The sequence below is a fragment of the Phyllopteryx taeniolatus genome, chromosome 22 (assembly GCF_024500385.1).
Source record: "Phyllopteryx taeniolatus isolate TA_2022b chromosome 22, UOR_Ptae_1.2, whole genome shotgun sequence".
Taxonomy (NCBI): domain Eukaryota; kingdom Metazoa; phylum Chordata; class Actinopteri; order Syngnathiformes; family Syngnathidae; genus Phyllopteryx; species Phyllopteryx taeniolatus.
Genome location: NC_084523.1, coordinates 5,843,704 through 5,863,662, shown reverse-complemented (window position 1 = coordinate 5,863,662; position 19,959 = coordinate 5,843,704). Strand labels below are relative to the sequence as shown.

The 19,959-nt window shown below is 40.5% G+C and overlaps 3 protein-coding genes across 8 annotated transcripts in view; all 3 read right to left on the bottom strand.

Moving 5' to 3' along the window:
- Nucleotides 1–3,796, bottom strand: part of kcnc2 (potassium voltage-gated channel, Shaw-related subfamily, member 2) — a 48,153-nt gene extending 44,357 nt beyond the window's left edge. For 5 of the 6 annotated variants that reach the window (XM_061761591.1, XM_061761592.1, XM_061761589.1 and 2 more), the window contains exon 1: nucleotides 2,934–3,796. In XM_061761591.1, coding sequence (XP_061617575.1) covers nucleotides 2,934–3,491 — 558 coding nt within the window. In that variant the 5' untranslated portion in view covers nucleotides 3,492–3,796. The remainder of the gene's footprint in view (nucleotides 1–2,933) is intronic. The other variant, XM_061761587.1, reaches the window with a different exon arrangement.
- Nucleotides 3,797–8,083: 4,287 nt separating this feature from the next.
- Nucleotides 8,084–12,329, bottom strand: ccdc107 (coiled-coil domain containing 107). The gene is made up of 6 exons (XM_061761593.1): nucleotides 12,055–12,329; nucleotides 11,379–11,575; nucleotides 11,132–11,201; nucleotides 10,929–11,019; nucleotides 10,294–10,397; nucleotides 8,084–9,301 (listed from the first exon to the last, which is right to left on the bottom strand). Exons 1-6 carry the CDS (start codon nucleotides 12,188–12,190, stop codon nucleotides 8,976–8,978), a joined length of 924 nt encoding a protein of 307 aa, XP_061617577.1. The 5' UTR covers nucleotides 12,191–12,329; the 3' UTR covers nucleotides 8,084–8,975.
- An 825-nt stretch (nucleotides 12,330–13,154) lies between these two features.
- Nucleotides 13,155–19,932, bottom strand: irak3 (interleukin-1 receptor-associated kinase 3). Its single transcript, XM_061761836.1, has 12 exons — nucleotides 19,282–19,932; nucleotides 18,092–18,289; nucleotides 17,930–17,994; nucleotides 17,799–17,847; nucleotides 17,567–17,715; nucleotides 17,146–17,210; nucleotides 16,942–17,056; nucleotides 16,736–16,854; nucleotides 16,342–16,540; nucleotides 15,560–15,622; nucleotides 15,030–15,194; nucleotides 13,155–14,145 (listed from the first exon to the last, which is right to left on the bottom strand). Exons 1-12 carry the CDS (start codon nucleotides 19,382–19,384, stop codon nucleotides 13,783–13,785), a joined length of 1,653 nt encoding a protein of 550 aa, XP_061617820.1. The 5' UTR covers nucleotides 19,385–19,932; the 3' UTR covers nucleotides 13,155–13,782.
- Between the last annotated feature and the right edge of the window lie 27 nt (nucleotides 19,933–19,959).

Here is a 19,959-nt window from a genome sequence, read left to right as displayed (position 1 = left end):
ATTACTTTATGTGACAAAAATTACAGCTTCATTCTCATATCACGAGCATAGTCAGAATTTTTTAGGTGAATATCAGAATTCCCACACCACTGTAAATGCAACAGACTCATATAAGTAAGACATTATTCTTGTAAAATGATTACTTTATTCTACTAAAAGTATGTATTCTGTATAGTTTATTCTCTTAAGAATTACAACTTTCTTCTTGTAATATTCTGAGCCCAAACTTGTAATTTTGACAATATCAAAATTTCCATACAAATACAAACGCAATGAACTCGTGATAGTTCGACTTTATTCTTGTAAAAAAGTAATCGGTAAACTTTATTCTCGTAAGAATTCTGACATAATTCTATTAACACTTAAATGTGAGTTTGTTACAATGAGAATGTTATGACTTTATTCATCAAATATAGTACTATATTTTTATGTCTTTTTGTAATATTACGACTCTATGTAAAAACGTCAACTTCATTTTCATAGAATTCATAATTTATCCTGTAATTATAACTTCATTCTGTATTCTCATAATGTGTCTTTTTTTCTCTCTCTCTCTCTCTCAGCGTGGCCCTAACACTCTTGCAAATTTTTTTTTTTTTTTTTTTTTTACAAAAAAAACCAAGCAAACAAACATTAAAACAGATATTCTCACATGTTTCGGGTCGCACTGCATGCAGATTAAAGAGGGCTGTGTGTGAGAGGGAAGCGAGAACTGGATGGCTACAACAATAGAAAGAGCGTGGGGAGCCCACAGAAACACGACTGCTGGCACGAGCACTTGCAAGCAAGTCCATTAAAGGGACAGTCTTGTGCTTTTGGGCTTTGGGCTCGCCTGGAAATGAAAAAAAAAAAAAAACCTCATAAAGTACCTTTCGGTCATCGGAAAACAACAATGTAAACACACCCCCCAAAAATATGTTGACCCCAACTGCCTGTGTTATGTGCATCATAGCCTGATACAGCTTTTGTTTGCACAAGTGCAGAATTGTAAAGGTGAGTTCATTGTTTTGCCAAAAGAGGAAGTGGAGTCCATCTGCAAAGCTGCTCCGATTGCATCCAACTGGACGAGTATCTTAGCAACACATATGTAGGCAGCGGAGGCTTGTCACCTATTGTCCTGGATGGAACTTTTGCGGAAATAATAAGTGAATTTTCGGATTCATCATCGCTCTAGGGCTTGGATTACTCACAATCAAGGCAGGTTGTCAAAATCTCATTATTTACATTGCAACCATATTCTGAGGTAGACAATATTATATAAAGTAGCACAAAAGTGAGCGTTGGGTCACCTTGAACGTGACGCAGAGCCCACCGCCAACAAGTGTGCGCGTGTGAATATGAATACGTGACGAAAACACAAGCACAATATCAGTTTAGGCAGCATGCAGTTTTTTGGTGATTTTTGGGTTCATTAGACGAAAAACAACTGACTGACATGATTTACACAATCTACTGAAATAATAAAATCCATTTTTTTTTTTTTAAATGTCCCCTTCTCGTGATACATTTATATTATCACCAATGGCAGTTTCTGGCATGTGCATTACGTGGGGCCGCACAGGGGTCCGTTGCTGGGTGGGCGCCAACATGTCGCAAAATCTAATTTGAAAAAATAATATTCAAAACTATACGACATTTCAAGTTATCTTCTTGAAATGTGCTACATCACGGCTAACGTTAAATCTCATAAAACGCAATACATTTGAATTGAACCGCTGAAGTGCTTTTTTTAAAATGGATTTTTTTATTATTTATTTATATTTTTGTTGACATACATTTGGCTAGCAATACTAAGAAAGCTTCAGCACGCTCAACAAGCTGACATTCGCTAATTCGTAATGGAGTGTTACCATAACATGAAATTTTATTGGTTTGAAATTGTATTTTTTGTACTGTGCAATCAATGAAATATCAAAAAGGGGTGCTGAACTTATCTGTTGAGCAAACACGTTGCTTTTGAATCCTCAGCCGCTTGAGGTCGCTCTGCTTTTGTTTGTTCGTCTCAGACCCCTATTTTTTACTTTCCGGGGTGGATATTACGCCACAGCTACTGACATCTCGTCGTTCACGCCTTCTGTCTTGGATTGGTTGTTTTTCCTCTGACGCTGTGTTTTCTTAAAAATCTAATAAAGGGTGCAAAATTGGACCAGAGAGGACAAGTTTTTTTTTTGTTTGTTTTTTGTTTTGTTTTTTTTACTAAAGTTTGACTGTCAGGCCAGATAAAGTTGACAAAAAGTGTTTGTTTTATTATTATTATTTTTTTAATGGGCAAAGTCCCCACAAGTACACATTTTTCATTTTCGTCATATTTAAGCACAGTGTTATGTGACATAGTCTTACATCCATCCATCCATTTTCTGAGCCGCTTCTCCTCACTAGGGTCGCGGGCGTGCTGGAGCCTATCCCAGCTGTCATCGGGCAGGAAGCGGGGTACACCCTGGACTGGTTGCCAGCCAATCGCAGGGCAGATACAAACAAACAACCATTCGCAGTCACACCTACGGGCAATTTAGAGTCACATATTAATGCATGTTTTTGAGATGTGGGAGGAAACCGGAGTGCCCGGAGAAAACCCACGCAGGCACGGGGAGAACATGCAAACTCCACACAGGCGGGGCCGGGGATCTAACCCGGGTCCACAGAACTGTGAGGCTGACGCTCTAACCAGTAGTCCACCATGCCGCCCATAGTCCTACAATAACATTTAATATATTTTTGCCTTTTTGATGAACACGTAGGTCTACTACAAGATTGACATTTTTTATGATGGTCACGGTGGTACTTGGAGAGCAAAGTATTTTTTTATTTGTATTTTTGTTTTTGTGTGTGTGGGGGGGGGGGGGGTTCTGGGGTGTAAAAAGTTTGAGAAGCTCTGTTCTCGAGCGATAAGGTGCTTTCGGGTGAGCCGACCAGAATCCTCCGCGCGTCCTTACCCTGGCCGCCCTGGAGGAGTAGGGGTCCTCGAACAGATTCCAGACGACCGGCTGCCACTTCCTCCACAGGCCGCCACTCCCGTCCGCGGCCGCGTCCTCGATGCCGAGCCTCTTGCCCACGTCGTCGTCCTCCTGCTCCCCGTTGTCCACGTTGAGCTCGAACACGTCCAGCGCCTCCTCAGCGTCCCGGTGCTGCCGGTACGTCATCCAGCAGCAGGGCTCCACGTCCGTCTCGTCGATGCCCCAAAAGGAGAGCTCCTCCTCGAACAGCGGTCCGCACACATCCGCCGGGCAGTGGAGCTTGCCGGTGCGGTAGTAGTTGAGCACGTAGGCGAAGACGCCCGGGTGGCGGTCGAAGAAGTACTCGTTGGTCCGCGCGTTGTACTCGATGAAGCCGGGGACTTGTTGCAGCTGATCCAGCACCGAGCCGATGTCCGAGTCGGAGGCGAGCAGGGCCAGGCGCGTCCCCGGCAGCGTCTTCAGGGTGCTCTTGTACGTCTCGTGCCTGGTGCCCCCGACGTTGAGGATTATCCTCTCGTTGTCGTCAAACTTGCCCATCGCTCCGGATCAGACATGACTCGATGGAGAAGCGGCGGGTGGAAGTTGAGCGAGCCAGCGCGCGCGCGCGCGCGCGCGGTCCGCGGTCCTGATGCCGGTCAGCGAAAAAGCTCCAGCGGGCTCGCTTCGGTCGCCGATCGGACGCGCTCGACGCCCCTGCGGGTCTTTCGGGAAGCCAAACGCGCGGTGCCCATTGTTGTGGCGCTGTGCGAGACGACGCACGGTGGCGCTTACGAGCGTCGAGCTCCTCCGCCCCGGCCCACCTCCAGGACGCAGACGCGCGTCAGCGTCACGCTCGCTCCCCCGTTCCCCCCCCCCCCCCCCCCCCCAAAAAAAATAAGAACGCACATATATCACGCTGGCATTTTGGATTTCCATCGCTCAAAAACATGACCCATCCGTCACTGCGCTTTCCCTTGAAAATAAACGCTGAGATCATGTGCTTGCAAAAGTGTGCACACCCTCTCATAACTGGGACGTGGCTGCGTTCACTGCAAATCTACCACTATTTAAAGTGTCCGCGATTGAACCAAAATAAAGTTCACTTAGTGCTCTGGTAGGCTTTCCCTGCTCTTTTTGGGGGGGGGGCTTTCTAGCAGAAGCAGGTTTTATGCTAACACCGACCTGCACTTGGAACTGTTCATAATTCCTTCCGCCTTGAGTTAGAACTGAAGAAAAACAGCTCCAAACTGAGATAGTGGTTGCACAAGTGTGCACACTCTCTTATAACTGAGGACACATATTGCCCATACCAGAAACTGCCACAAACTGGGGATTTGGCCGTGTTCAGTTCATGACATTCAAACTCATATTCAATGGAAGTCAGCACACAACTCCCACCGTTTAAAGTGCTTCTAACCCCAAATAAAGTTCAGCTGTTCTAGGAGCCAACTGACTTTATAATTAGAAAGGGCTCATTTCGTCATGGCATAAACATTATCGTGCGTGATTGAAGGATTCAGTGGTTGAATCTCATTCAAGTGAACGGAGCTTATAATTGGAAGCTGATTCTTGATTGCACGCTGGCATTTTAGATTTACAGGGTGGAGAAGGAAAAAAAAGAGATGAGTCATCCGTCCGCCGCGCATCTCTGTTGCTCTCCTGTTGAATTTTGCATCGAAGGAAACAGACAGAAACTGAGGGAAATAAAGCTGCTCTCTTTACTTGTAATCTCGATGTCTATTTCATTTGACACGCAGTATTTTAACATGATATTTGATATAAAGAAATTAGAATGGGAAGTGTGGACCTAAATATGACATTTCACCATTTAGGAATTACAGCTATTTTCTGCAGAGTACCTCCAATTCTACAACAGAACTCTTAATGTCACCATCATTTGTAACACTTTATTGAACACCGTCTGCAGACAATGACTGTTTGAAGCCCATAGATATGAAAAAAATGAAAACGTGCACTTCATAATGCAACTGTCTTCACTCCATTTTTGGTGATCGAGGAGGAGAGAGTGACATCTTGAGTAAATTTGAGCACAACTCAATCAACAGAGAGCCAAAGCAGGAGGCTCGCCTTTAATTACGCGCCTCGTTATTCCCGAATGTACAGAACAGCCGCTTTGTGAAACGCCAGCCTCCGAGTAACCTAATTACTCATTACTTGTTGTGATTACATCTGTACGGAGTGGAATTAATGGCGCTGGGATTGGAGTAAGGCAATCGTGAGAGGCTGTTTTTTTTTAAAAATATATAATTCCAAGATGCTCTTATTTGTTATTCTTCCCTGCTTGGTATTGATCTCTTTTTTTTTTTTTTTTTTTTTATCTTTTGCTGCCAGTCAGCTTCTCGTTTTGTCGCTAGTATCGACATCGACTTTATTCAATTTGCTCGCGTCTGTTTTTTTGTTTTTTTTCCATTTCTGACCAAAGGGGTTATCAATGGAATATCACTTAAGCGGATGGTGTCATCACAATAAGATTTCTTTTTTTTTTTTTTAACCCTCATGGGTCAAAACAATCAGCGGTCAGATGGATTGTTGTCACGATCCGTGCGTTCAAACAATCCCGACGGAAAATTGCTTTGAAAGGTCAAGCGAGAGAAGAAAAACAAAATCCCTAAAGTCCACAAAATGGAGACATATTCCACGACTGGATTGCAATAGATGGCCGTGACCTCCAATGACTTTGTAGAAGCCCTTGGATTTGCCAGATTTTAAGGCCAATTTAACCTTTGTGGGGAAGAAAAAAAAGCAAAACAAAAAAAGAACTTTGCAGTTGTATTCTTCACTTTCCGTGATGTGCTGCCACCCACTTCCATTTCAAGCGCGCCATTTGGTGACAATGCAAAATTGGGCTGCTCACTGATTTCCTAATGAGAGCATTCATCACAGAGAATGAAGCTTGTGGACCAAGATGGTCCCTGTCTGCTCTCACGCTTACAGGAAAAAGTAAAGAGCGTGCCTTCAGGGTGACCTTTCCTGAGACTCAACTACAGTACTTGGAATCCAAAGTCCCTTTGGAGCAAATGTAATGTAATGTACTTTAAAATAGAACCCAAACTGAGTCTTTTTCCCACATCCTTGCGATCGCTCAGCTCTCAAAATAGAGGAGCCGGGTAGCTGATCCTTATCAGGAATTGCAGGGTAAAATAACAACATTTCTTCGGAAAGACGAGGTTCTCGGCCAGAGCAGGGAAGGAGGAGGCCGCAAGTCGTACTTAAGTCATTGAGTCTGAGCCTTCAACTTGCTGCTGCAGAAATCAAGCAAGTCCGGTCTCCGCTAACTTTCTGCAAGTCGAGTCATTACTTGGGTCATTTTAGTTCACCATGTAAAAGAAAACAATTGATTTGCGGGCAATCTGGCAATTATGTGAATGAAGTACTGTATCTTACGGTCAACGAAAAGGTCGAACGCAACAGAGCCAGTGAGAACTAGAGTGGGCTAATTCCATTTTCGTCTCTTTGCAGAAGAGTGGTTTAGTAGTAGTAGCAAGTAGTATTCAAAAACGTGGTTAATATTCCACACAAAATCTCCAGTGCATGATTAGTAATCTTGCTGAAACATATTTACGTGGGGGAACTACAGAGCGAGAAGGCCTGTCAGACGGAGACGGGGGAACGTTCTGCCGTTTGAACTCCACCCAACTACACCGTCGCCACGATTTAGAACTGATGAAGCGTGATACTTGTGCCTCACTTTCAAAGGTCCGGCAACACAACCCTGCCGACTTTGAAGACATCCAAGGGCCAAAAGGAAACTTGAAAATATATATAAATACTTCACGAAGGCGGAAGAATGACATCATGATCAGGCTTAGTGGGCTAGAAATGCTTGCAAGTTAAGATTATACAGAAGAGAATACAGTACAATAAAAGATGTCAAAATATTGTGTAAGAAAGGCAAATGTGGCGGACACCCAGACAGTTCTCAGGAATGTTTCAAGCTGCTATCACTGTTCCATAAATAGAAATACATGACTTGGACTCTGAAATTTCCCCATGACACGCGTATACATAACTTGGACTCTTTTACTGTTTCGAGATTGCCCTATGACCCTTAAAAATGTTTCGGTGGGAACCTTTGAAAATGTGGTGGTTACACAGACAGTTCCATTTCAGGGTGAAAAGTACAAAAAAGAAATGTTTTTTTTATTTTTATTGCTGTCAAATGTTTACATTTTTTTTTTACATTTTGTGGCCGAGTCATCAGACCTTTCAAGTATGTCAATACTGCTGAGCATGTTTTGAACACCTTTAATCCTTCTCTCTCAAAAAAAAAAACACATTTTCCTTCTAAACCCTCGAGATCGTCTCGAGCGTGATTAGTGAACGTCCATTCAAAAAGCACCTGGCACAATAATGCAAAGACTTTATCCTGCGAACAGCAGACCACTCGGAAGGAATTAGGCCAAAATCCCAGCGGAGGAACACTGAGCTGATTAAATGTTGCCTTCCTTAATTGAGAAGCTAATTTGCGACCAATCCCACAACTTGGTTTCCATGCCGCAATGAGAGGAAGTCATTAATAAACGCTGTATATCTAATTAGGAGTTGTGATGAAGGCACTTGGTTTATTTCACCCGGCAGAACTTCTCTAATTAGGTCACATTTCAAAAGTATGCCGATAGGGTATGATGTGTGCTCGCTGAGTTTAATATTTCAAAATTCCCTTTACATGTAGAATAGAGTTATTAACTGAAACTCTATGAGGGAGGAATTATTTGTTCCTACAGCATAAGGTCAGAGATTAATAAGATTTTTGAGGCTTCATTTCTATTTCCCTGTTATTGTAACGCCATCTACAGGACATAATGAGAACCTTCATCAATCTGACATTTCAAGGTAAGAGATGGATATAAAATGTTTCATATCCATGGTACTATTTCATATTTTCTGCAATATTTCACTGCATTAAAAATAAAAAGCAATGAAACAACACACACAAAAATACTGTGAATCCAACGTCCCAACATTTTTGTATGTATATTTCTTTTAAAAAAGTTTTTAAAAAAAATTCCATTACACCTTTTTTTTTTTTTTATATACCCATCAAATGACTTGCCTAAATGAAATATAAAAATGTGAACTTTACCAATAAATATGGCATGAGCAAAAAAAATCAATAAATAGCACATCCGTCAATCTTTTATCCATTTATTTCTTTAGAAATATGTTTTAGCCCACCACTTCCACAATCTACGAATATTGGGAGAAAGTAAGGAGATTTTTTTTTTTAAAAAGACAATAAATGCAATGCAACGCATACAAAATCCAAACAAGATAAAAACAAGGAACATTTTTGTTTTCATATAATTCCAGGTAAGGGACAGTAACTGAATGACGGCAATTAAACTTTGGATGTATCAAACGATTATAAAGCACGAGGAAGGAGGACAGTGACAATATTCAAGATGAATTGCGAGTTCACACTTTTTTTTTTTTTTTTTAAAGATTATACCATGCTATAACATTTTGCAGGCAAGGAAGTCACAAAAACATGCAGCGAGACTTTTGACTTTTAAAACTTATTTGAAAGGACTTTAAAGTAATAAGGAATACGCTTTTTTTTTTGGGACTGTAATTACCTTTACTATGTCATTTAATCATTTACAAAACATATTTATATTATTTTAATTAAACATGACCAAAATTGTATGAAAATGCATTGGTTAAAATAAAAATAAAAATCGTATTTGCCATAATAGACACGTGGTTTTATAAACAATTCCAGTTCGATGAGATTTTAAAAACGCGATTAAATCCAAAATTAAAATTTCGCGTTAGTCAGTTCACTCCCAACTTTAAAAAGGCACATCTAAATCTTTTTTTTTTTTTTTCTCCCACATTTAATAACAGCTGCTGATGGAACAGAGGACAGACTGCACTTACATTATATCAGAAACAACTGGCCCTGTGTACTGAGTGATTGAAACATTTTTTTTTCTTGAGAGGGAGGGCGAGACAAGGACTTTGTGACTAATTTTCAGACAATAAATAATCCTATACAGAAAGCTACTGCCCGCAGTGTGTTCATTCCGGAACGATGCGCCGCCTGAGGCCGCACGCCCGCCGCACTTGGCCGCCATCCTCGTGGTTTGCGTCCTCGAGCGAAGGCGTGACATCAAACTCCTCGTATCCTTCCTCTTCCTCCGTTCGCTCCTCTTCGTCGGCTTCCTCGTCTTCCTCCTCGGCGTCGCCTGCGTTCCCTTCCGCCGTTTCCTCCTCCGATCTTTCCGGGAGAGGTTCCTTCATGTCGCCGCCTCCTGACTTTTCCGAGCTTTTGTCGGCGTGCGGCGACGTCTCCCTGGCCCCCAGCGTTTCGATGAGGTGGTCCAGACTCTGCTCGAAGCAGGACTCTACAAGTCAGAAATAGTAAACGGCAATGTTAAATCAAAATTCTTGATTGTCCAAAAAATATCTTAAAACAGTTGTGAAAGATGAAATGCAAATGTGCGCTTTAAAGATAAATACAACTGAACTGTACTTAACAACACTTGATTTAAAAAGAATTAAAGCCACTGTAACATTGCACATTACAAAACTATGAGTAAAAAAGGATTTTACATATTTTAAATTCAAGTTGTGGTCAATTCATTATGATTAAACCGCTTATTAAATATGTTCTCATACAAAATTCAAACATGAGAATGAGTTAATATTCCATTATTAAAAGAAACTATTATTACTTGTTGAAGTGCACTGCTGACACCAACTGTTTTGGCAAATCTTTTTCCTGACAGAATAAGTAAGGAAGCACACTTGTCTTTGCGGGTTTTTCTTACAAAAAAGAAAGAAAAGTCTTCGCAAAGAGAGGAAAAGGTCTTACGCGTTGTCACCCCTCGCTGAAGCTCAGACAAAAATCCCTTTCGTTATATCGCAGTGAGAGAGAAAGAAAACAAAACAACTATCTTCGTCCAGCTGCACTCAACTTATCTTGACCGAATAGCAGCTAGTAGTCACAACATAAGCTAGGAACATTTAGTATGCACAGTATGATCGGGAGAGCGCTCGTAGTCGCAACATAACAATAAAGCCCGTGAAGGTTGTCTAAAACTAATCAGATTTGTTATGTATATTAAACATACACTTTCCATTTGTATTTCCGCAATACATTTGAATCGAATCGTTACTAAAGGGCACTTTGTCGCGTCTCTATACTAACACAGTGGCATCCAAGTCAATGTGCGAGTAAATTGCACGCGTTCCGTCCGGGAGAACCTTTCGCAAAGTGGTCGACGCCAACAACAGAGTCAAATGAGACGCAAAGTGTCGCAACGTGGACGCTCAAGTTGAATTGTACACTGTTTTTTTAACATGACACTTTAACAAGGTCTGGAGGCACACTCACCGTTCAAAGGCGGGCAGTCCATTCCTCTTTTTTTCATAAGGTAGCGGATGGTCTGGAGTTGGGTCAAGATCTCGTTCTTCTGATCCTGGGCCACAGATTTGGCACTGATGACCGATGAGGAGAGATAAGTGTAGATTTGGCATCTTCTACAATTGTCGCCATGAAAAGCATTGTCGGAGTATAAATCCCGCCGGGCATCCTCCAACGATGAGCATTTATACAGAGAATCCCCGCATATTTGTTATTTAGGCCAATATGCTAATTTGCTTTGTTTGTGTTGTCTGCTGATAATTTGTTTATGTAACATGAGTCATGTTTGTGTACATGCTAGAAGCTTTATGGTTTCTCAATCTTTAAGTACCTTGTCACCATCTTATGGCATCTATACACAACTTGTGATGCCAAAGAGGAAAACAGTGATGAACATAAAACATTGGAAGTTGACTTTTATGGTTCCACAGTGCAAGAAAGGAAACTTGTTTTTATAAAAAAAAAACAACATATACTGTACTCAGGAAAACAATGGTTATTTTCATTTTCTGCAAATAAATGCGCCAAATGACAATATTTGTAACGTAAAATGTTCATTTTGTTCTCAAACATATACCTATAAATAGCAAAATGGGACCACTCACCAGTTTGTGAGCGGGTCAAGCTGGATGAGAATGGAATTGAGCATCCTCTCTGTTTGCGCGAGCCTTTGTTCCAGTTCGCTCAACTGGTTCTCTGCAGGAAAAATAAACACACCCACACATTTCAATTACTTTCCGTAAGCAAATATCAGAGTAAAACAAACGCAAGGTATTCAAATGCAAATTCCAGCGTATGCAAAACACACCTGCTTCGGCCGATTTTTTGGCTCCTTTTGCAAATTTGTCCTTTTGTGCCTGGTCATCTGAAGACTTGATCTGTTGATGAAGACAAAAATATTAAGATCACATTTCCGCAAACGGGAGCCAGGATGTTTATTTACTGACGTGCAGATTAGGGGAAGCCGTTATTCGGACAATTTGTAATCTGAAACAGTAAATGTGGAAAGGTGAATTTCACTCATTTGGCGTTATCGGCGTTGAATTCGAGCCTACCTTAAGAAACTTGTACGCCGCAAACACCCCGACCCCAATGGCGTACAACGGCATGAGCGTGAACACGTAGCCCTTGCTGTTATTGTTGGATTTGAACTTGTCGGCCTTCAGCTCCTGCTCCATCAGCCTCTTCATCTGCTGCACGCTCTCGGCCGACTGATGTGAGCTGGGGGCGCCCGTGCTGACCGACGGACCTCCTGCCGCACATATATCGTTCGGAGAACGGGAAATCAAGTTTTCATGCATCGTGGTGGATTGGCTGGCTGTAGTTCAACCCTTACATACGTTTAGGTCAAATATGTCCAGTGTTGACAGACAAATACAAATATCCTAAATGTCAAATTCAATCACCCTGAAATCGGATGACTTTTCCTAAAGTGATAGTGAAATGGTAACAGTGTGCAAGTTCAAGTGTGTATTTTTATAAGATAGGGAGAATTTGAAACAATCCCCAGAACTGTCTGTGTTTCCACCACATCGGCACTGTCTCTTCACTAGCAAAAAAAATACACTTTAAATAGATTATTCATCTATTTAATAATTCCAGATAAATCTATTTATAGGTTTATGGACAATTATTATGAGAATATTCTTGGCCCTTTATATTGATCTTAACAGTACGGTGGTCAACGAGCTGTACTGTCTAATGAGAATAATTAATCCTGAATGACGTCACCTTTCCTGGAGTAGCGAGGCTCGAGCCTCGTCTCCTTCGCCCCAGTGCCGACGCCGAACATCTTCGGGAGGACGACGAACGTGAACAGCACCGCCGTGAACGCCAGGGCGACTTGTTGTGATGTTGACAAGACCATTCTCGACCCGCGAAGAAAACTGAACGAGCAAATAAGAGGCACACACACACACACACACACAGTTGTGTGTGTACGTGTGGCCAACGAGTCCGAAACTGGGCAAAGCACAAATAAAACCTCCTGCCAAATCAACACCACCACTTCCGCGAAGCGGCTTTTCAAAATTAAAGCTTTACCCGGATGTCTTGTATAAAATTGCATTTTACACCCAACAGTGCGACGTTGAGAAACTACTTGTGACATAAATAGATGATTTTATCTGGAATAAAGCATTTTTACTACTTTTTGTGTGTGTAGACAACTTCGTTTTCCTCATCTCGGCGTCACCTGGGTTTTATTTTGAAAAGCAGTACATATTGTTTCCGGTGACAGCTGATGTTGCGTTCAGGTTTAATCTAAAAATCGGGATTTAGGGAAACACACGTTTCGCGTTTATAAAACGGACGCTTTTCCGAGAATGTGGTTCGATTCCCCGAGAATAAAATACTTTTTCTCTCGATTCCCCGAGAATAAAATACTTTTTAGCTACTAAACCCCAACTTTCTTTTATATAAAAAAAATCAAGTTCACCATTTACTTTTATATAAAAAAAATAAAGTTCACCATTTACTATGTACTTGACAAATGTTATCTTTCCCCAATAGACAACACAAGCATTACAGTACAGTGAATCCTCACATAGTAATAGTAATTTGTGAATTTGTAGGGATTTTTTTTTCTGGGGGTGGTGCGCTACAATACTTTATTTGCTGAAAATTCACCAATTGGTGCCAAAAATCTGTTTTATAAAAATCTTGCTTTGGTTCCATCTTGTAGCCAATGAATTATTCAGGCCCTAGCCCTGTCTAATAGGAAAAAATAAGTGCTTTGCTACCATCTACTGGCATCTATAGGCAATTATAAACCTTTTTGGGTGGGCATCAATCACTTGCGGGTTTACGTTATTTGCAAAGAAACACTGTAATACCAACACAAACATTTTATTATGACAATGTTTGAACAATAAAATAGTCAAATGTCATCAACACTCATGTCAAATATAATTTAAAGTGAGCTTTGGTTATTATATATGGTGTTTATGTGCGCCTAACTTAGGATAACACACCACTGAAGGATCATACAGTAGCAAACAAACATTTAGCATATCCAAAATATATACGTATGTAACCAATTTCCATGAAATGTTGGACAGGTGGTGGTGTCCAACGTCTTTCTTCAAGCAGTAGCCAGGATTGTTTATTTAGTCAACAGCAAATAGAACCAGACAAGATGTTTACTCAAAGGAAGCATCGATTACAGGCTGATGTCAAATGACTGGTTTGATGGAGAATTGTTACTACCATATACTGCATAACGGAAGTGAGTAGTTATGCTGGAGGATTGGGAACTTGTAACTTATAAATAGACGATACAACGGTGACTTATTGCGACCACTATTTGAGAATAAGAGGTAATAGAACAAAATAGCTAAAACTGGTTTTAAAATTGTGTCCAGAAAAACACTAAAAATGATTTCTACAACCAGCAACGCAGGAGTTTATCTCAGTCCGTGCATCGAACATAAAAAAAAAAGAAAGAAAAACAACGGACAGTTAATCTGCTAAGTCCGGGCTCGTGCTGCTAAACCCGTTAGCCCTGCAGTCCTCACAGGATAGACCTCCTGTTTCGGCTTGGCAGCTGCACTGCACCGGCCAGCTTTTGTACAACAGGTCTCCATCGACTTTGGCCTGGACGTTCTCAGCCTCAGTGACGATTCTGTACGTCACCTCTGACTGGCTGCATTCGCAGGGCCGCGCCGGAGAGCCGGGCAGGCTTCGATGTTCGTCGTGCTCCACGGGGATGCTGGGTGAGGGGCCGTGCTGGATGTGAGTTGGGGCGCTGTCATCCAGGCTGTGAGGGCGGTCCAAAGAGGAGAAGCTGGGTGGTGGAAGCGGTTGGCTCAATGCCTGGAGCACCTAAAAGAATGAAAAGATTTGACAATATTATATCGAAACACCTTACGGTTTACTCACACTAGATCAGCGGTTCTTAAACTTTGTACACCTCAAAACTATATTCTCTATATTTGTCTATATTCTCTATGCATATAAACTTTGTACACCTCAAAAAATACTACAAAAAATGACCAACATTCAAATTCAGTAGCGTAGTAGGCCTAAGTGTTCATCAAAAAAGAGGCAGGTTTTATCCCTAAAAAGTGTTTTTAACCTTATCGCAAACCACTGTCCAATTATGCATCGCATGAACATGAAGACTGTGCTTCAATATAGGGAAATAAAAACTGTACCTGTGAATGAATCGATTAAAATGTGTTGCAAATAAAAGTTAAATAAAAAAATTGTCCCCCAAAATATGTTTATAATCAAACCGTTCTTAAAGATTCAATGCAAATGTATTGCACTTAAATGTTGAATTCAAACGAACCTTCTTCATTAAAAATATATATTTAAACTGTGCGAGTTTAAAAGTAACAAATTAAATCAGGATGAAAAGTAAAAAAACAACAACAAAAAAACAAAAAAACATTCTACTGCCTGATAAAAAAGTTTAACCACATGTAAAATTATAATTTGAACTGCACTTAACTATAGAAAATTTAAAAAAAAGTACTTTAATGGTTTAATTAAAATGCATTACTATACACATAAAAGTAAAAAAAAAAAAAATCATACCTAAAAATCATTTAAAACAAACAGCTCTAAAAGACTAAATACAAATGTATTGAACTTAAAAGTTAAATACAGCTGAACAGTACTTAGGCAGGGATTCTTTCACATACCACTAGAGGGAGCCCAGATACAATTATTGCTACTTGGACCACACTTTGAGAATCCCTTACATTCTCCATGCTGGGTCTGGAATGGTGACTTGTGACACATTGCAAGGAAAGTTCCAGAAGACTGCGCGCCAAAGACGTCGGCCATCGACCGGCCGACGCGTCCAAAAACTGCAGGCAGGAGTCCACGCTGCCGCTGTCCTCCGCTTCGGAGGTGAGCAAATCCCTCTGTTAAAAGGAGACGTCAACAACAAATTAGAAATCATAATGAATAGATAATAAATTATTTATTTATTGGGGTCGTTATGGGGGATTATTTCAAGTTAAAGCAACAGTGTGCAGTAATTATTTTACTTATTTATTATTTATTCACATATTGCACATAAGTTATATAAAAATGTTACCGAAATGCTGGAAAACAAACAATTCTAAAAGATTCAATGTATTCTACCTTAAAGTGAAATACAACTGAACTGTACTCACTAATGTACTCCCATTGGTTAAAAACCGGTTTAAGCGTATGTTACGTTATGCAATTTCATAGGAAGTGTAGAGCCAGACTGTTCCCGTTTTCCGCTGTCGTCCTCACTCACCAGCAGCGTATGTTTCGGCAGCTGCTCTACGACTTTACGTCCCGTCACCGTTTCCATGACAACCTGAGGGCAAACATTGCTGAAATATGAGGGGTGTAGTCACTTGTGAGGCGCTGCACACAAACATTTTAACTATACAAACTGTTCATCCCAAAAATGCATAATGTAATAGAGATGTGTGGGTACTGTGCGTCTGCACTCGTACTTATATCAGTGTTTTATTGGAGTGAAACTTGTGCCATGTTCAAGAAAGGGGTTGTGTTTTTGAACAATACTTGGTTAAAATAAAAAGTATTAATATTTGGTATCAGCCAGCACTCAAATGTATGCAAGTAATTGCAGTCAAAGTGGTATTGGTGCATACCTAATTGTTAATAATGACTAAGATTGGCTAGTGTGCATTTAAAAAACAAACAAACAAACAAACAAAAAACACAAACAGTTTGAGTGACTGTCACTTTGCTCAACAGCGTCTTGGAAATGTACACTTTTCACAGCATCATTTACTGCAGTTTCAGACTGTTGGTTTTAAAAAAAATAAAAATAAAAAAAAAAACACTTGACACTTGAAACCAAAGTAAAAGAAGAAGTTTATACTGGGCAAGTCAGTGGACTGTGAAACGTGGTATTGTATTGATATGAAAAGAGGAAATGAAGGTGATGCATGCTGGGATGATTTTTACCATTTTGATTCAATAGACTCATTCGTAGTAATGGCAACAACAACAACCAAAAAAAAAAAACACATTTCATTCAGTGAGAAAGTTGATTAGTTACGTTACCGTTCCGAAGCTGAAAACATCCAGGCTGGTGGAGAGTTTGCCACTTCGGAGGTACTCCTCAGGGAGGTACTCCGGGTTGCCGTGGGAACCCACATCCAGGGTGATGGTGTAATGACGGTTGACCGAATGAGGACGGAGTCGGGCCAAGCCGAAATCGGACAGTTTGGGTTGCAAGACGTCGTCCAGGAGTACGTTGGAACTGTGCGAAGAAGCCATTTGAATTTCAAGTAATTTTTAATTACTTGTATACAAATAGTTGGGTGTACGGAGTGCCTGCTCATCCATCAAGTGTCAATAGAAAAATTAAAATCTTTTGTATCTAGTGACAAGTGGATGTCAAAAGTGATTGCATCACTGCATCAAATGTGTCCTTTAAGTCCGAATGTATTCGTACCTGGACAGATTCCCGCAGACGACTGCACATGGTTGGGACGTATGGAGGTGATGTAAGGCCTTTGCGATCCCCTTTATAATGGCGAGACGTTCATGCCAGGACAAAGGGGGCAGAGTGTTCTGTAGAGACATTCATATTTACAAATGAATCCTCAATAAAGGTTAAGACGTCTTTGAACAAACTCATTTTTGAAAAGCCGCACACACCTGATGATGGAGTCTATGAAAGAGTGATCCTTTTGGCATGTAAGGATAGACCAGACAGTAGCGCCTCTCATTCGAAAAGCAGCCCAACAACTCTAAAATGTTTGGATGTCGGCACCTGCAACACATCACCGTGCTGCATAATCACTACAATAGAAGGTATGTCAACAACAACAAATGGTTTTACCGATAACAAGAAGCACGTACAATCGGTGAATTTCCATTTCTTTTTGGAAAATATCCCACAGTTTCTTCCAGGAGACATTATTTACCTACAGAGAATGATAAAGATATTCAATCCAGACTGAAACTGCCGCATGACTGACTTTCACTTCTGATAAGCCTATGATGTTTGTCCAATGAACGGAGTCATTTGTGGGTGAGAGGAAATACATAAATAAATAAATACATTTTTAAAATCACATGATTATTTCCCTGCAGGATTTCCTGTGCTTTTTCTGTGGTTATTGCGGCGTGAACTGCTTGATTTTGTGAGATTTTACAAAAATTCCAACTGATGAAAGATTTTTTCAAAAGTATTTGTCAAAAGATAATTTGTGTCCTTTGTCCATTTGTGGGGTCTCACATTATAAAAATCAGTTCAAATGTCAGTGAGACGGCCAGTAACCTGTTTGAAAAGCTTCACCGCAAACATTTCTCCTCCCGTCCGTGCCAGGTAGACGTCAGAGAAGCAGCCTTCTGAAATTCTCATTTCGGGGTGAAAATCTTTGGTTCCCTCTTGGATGTCCCGCAAACTGATTGGCGGCTGGGGTTTTCCTGGAAAACACAAACAAACTGATTTCCTCAGAGAAATCCCGCATACGTGCAGCTGCCTCCTTTCAAATGTTCTATTTACTCACTCAGACTTATTGTTTCATGAGAATGATTCGTCCCAAATTGGATGGACTCCTTTTAGAAAAAAAGAACAAAAAAAACACGCTTAAAGCCCTGTTTTTGCTGGTTGCATCATTATCGCAATGGTCATCATTACCTTCATATTAGCTGTTGACACATGTCCTGTGGGTTCACATTTATTTGTAAGGGGCAAAGGTGTCTCTGAAATATAGTCACTACTACAGTCATTGGTTAAACTTGGGAAATAGTGTACATAAAAACAAGGATTTTTCTCTGTGTTAAGTCGTGCTTACAGTACCTTTAACTGCATGAAATTGGCCCTGAAAGAGCTGCATAGCCCTATAGTGGCCCATGTCCTGCAGTACTTTGAGCAGGTCCTGTACTCGCGGGTTCTGCTGGGCCCACGACCACAGCAGCTCCTTGGTGGGACTGCGACCTCCTGCCTCCATGCGCTCGTACAAGCGAACCTCCGTAAAGCTCGGAACGATTCGGGCGGCTGTCGCAGAAAGACAAATGATTATCATCCACTCAATTTACCAGACCTATCGCAACTTCAAACTCAAAATAAACTTTTAAGATATATTGAATACATAAACAATTAAAATAGAATGACGACGAAAGCCGGGAAACAATAGTTATGGTGTCCCACAAAGGTCTATCTTTCGACCAGTGTCATTGATGTTCTTCCCTTTGGCAGTAGCATTAGAAAACGAAACATAAACATCCATTGTTATAGTTAATTATAGTCATTATAGTATTTTAAATCATCCATTTTCCATACCACTTTTTCTCAAGAGGGTCAAAGGTCTGCTGGAGCTTTCCCCAATTGACTATGAGCAAGTGGCGTGTACACCATGAACACGTCGCCAGCCAATCGCAGGTCGTTATAGTAGTTAACTATTACAGGGGGAAAGTTACTTAGTGCCTTTTTATATTAATAATGCAAAGAATTTCCCCGATTTAAAACAATAAGCAGAAGTAACAAGGAGGAATACTTCCTGTTATTTATAATACATGTATCCATCACGATGACAACTACTTCCACTAATTTCAATTTTAACAACAATGCAATCGATATTTGTTTTGATACCGTTCCATGTGTATTTCCCCTGAACACAACAAAGCTCTGACTCTTAGGTAATTTTTATGTAAAAATACATATTAAATATAAATGTTGTTATTGTTGTCTATATTCTCTATGCATATAAATATAATGTTGTACTGTAACGTTAATATGTATCACTTCTGACAATAATGAGAATGGTCATAGTAATAATAACTATTAATAATACAACTATTGTAATTCATAAAATATACAAAATAAATAATAAAATATTGTAATTCATTTTGGTTGTCCGCAGTTTCATTTCAAATGGGCCAATTAATTTTTATTTTATTTTTTTTTTCCATTCATGCAAACTTAAACTTTGGCCACCGAAGCGAATGTTAAGACGTCGAATTCAAGGGTAAAAATCAATAAACACTCACCTAGTCCGCGCCATCCATAGCGTTGACATCCAGTGTCCATGATTTCACAAAATCGTTCAATGAGCATCGGGGGGACGTTGTAGAGAAACGCGTTTGGGTCCATTTTAGACCGTCTGCGCTGATAACGGCCACGAAGCGGAGCAAGAAAACTTTGCGAGTGGCGAAAGTGTGGAAACTCCCTACAACGCAGACACGCAGACGTGTGTCGACATGCAGCGACAATGCGTGAACCTTTTCCGGGTGGCCGCCCTCGCGGCTTCCGTTGTAAACAATGTACAAATTCGCAAACAGGAGACGACCCTCCCCTCGGATTGCAAAAACAATTTGGAATTGTTTGAAATCTCTATCACAAGATGGCTGCAAAGCATATATTTTTTTATTTAGACAAGGTTATGGCCTCACCCAACTTCGACATACTGTACGTTGATTTACGAGATAAATTCGCTCCGTGACCATGCTCGTAACTTCAATCATTCGTATCTCAAATGAATTTGCCCCAATGAAATTAATACAAATTCAGTTCATCTGTTCCAGCCCCCCCAAAACAAGTGACAATTTTTGTTGTAACCTGTTTTTAGTCAGAAAAAAGCACTATACAGTATTGTTCTGCATAAAAACACATTTCAGAACTTAATATTCAGCTTCTTTTTTTTTTGCCATTTTCGCCAAACTTTCAGC

Excerpts from the sequence above, each read along its gene's own strand:
- ccdc107 (XM_061761593.1), bottom strand. The coding sequence starts at position 12,190 with ATGGTCTTGTCAACATCACAACAAGTCGCCCTGGCGTTCACGGCGGTG. Across the intron at positions 11,202-11,378 it reads CGGCGTACAAGTTTCTTAAG|ATCAAGTCTTCAGATGACCA; the intron begins GTAGGCTCGAAT and ends CTTCATCAACAG. Across the intron at positions 11,020-11,131 it reads CAAAAAATCGGCCGAAGCAG|AGAACCAGTTGAGCGAACTG; the intron begins GTGTGTTTTGCA and ends TTTTTCCTGCAG.
- irak3 (XM_061761836.1), bottom strand. The coding sequence starts at position 19,384 with ATGGACCCAAACGCGTTTCTCTACAACGTCCCCCCGATGCTCATTGAA. Across the intron at positions 17,848-17,929 it reads TGTCAACAGCTAATATGAAG|GAGTCCATCCAATTTGGGAC; the intron begins GTAATGATGACC and ends TTTTTCTAAAAG. Across the intron at positions 17,211-17,566 it reads CGGTGAAGCTTTTCAAACAG|GTAAATAATGTCTCCTGGAA; the intron begins GTTACTGGCCGT and ends CATTCTCTGTAG.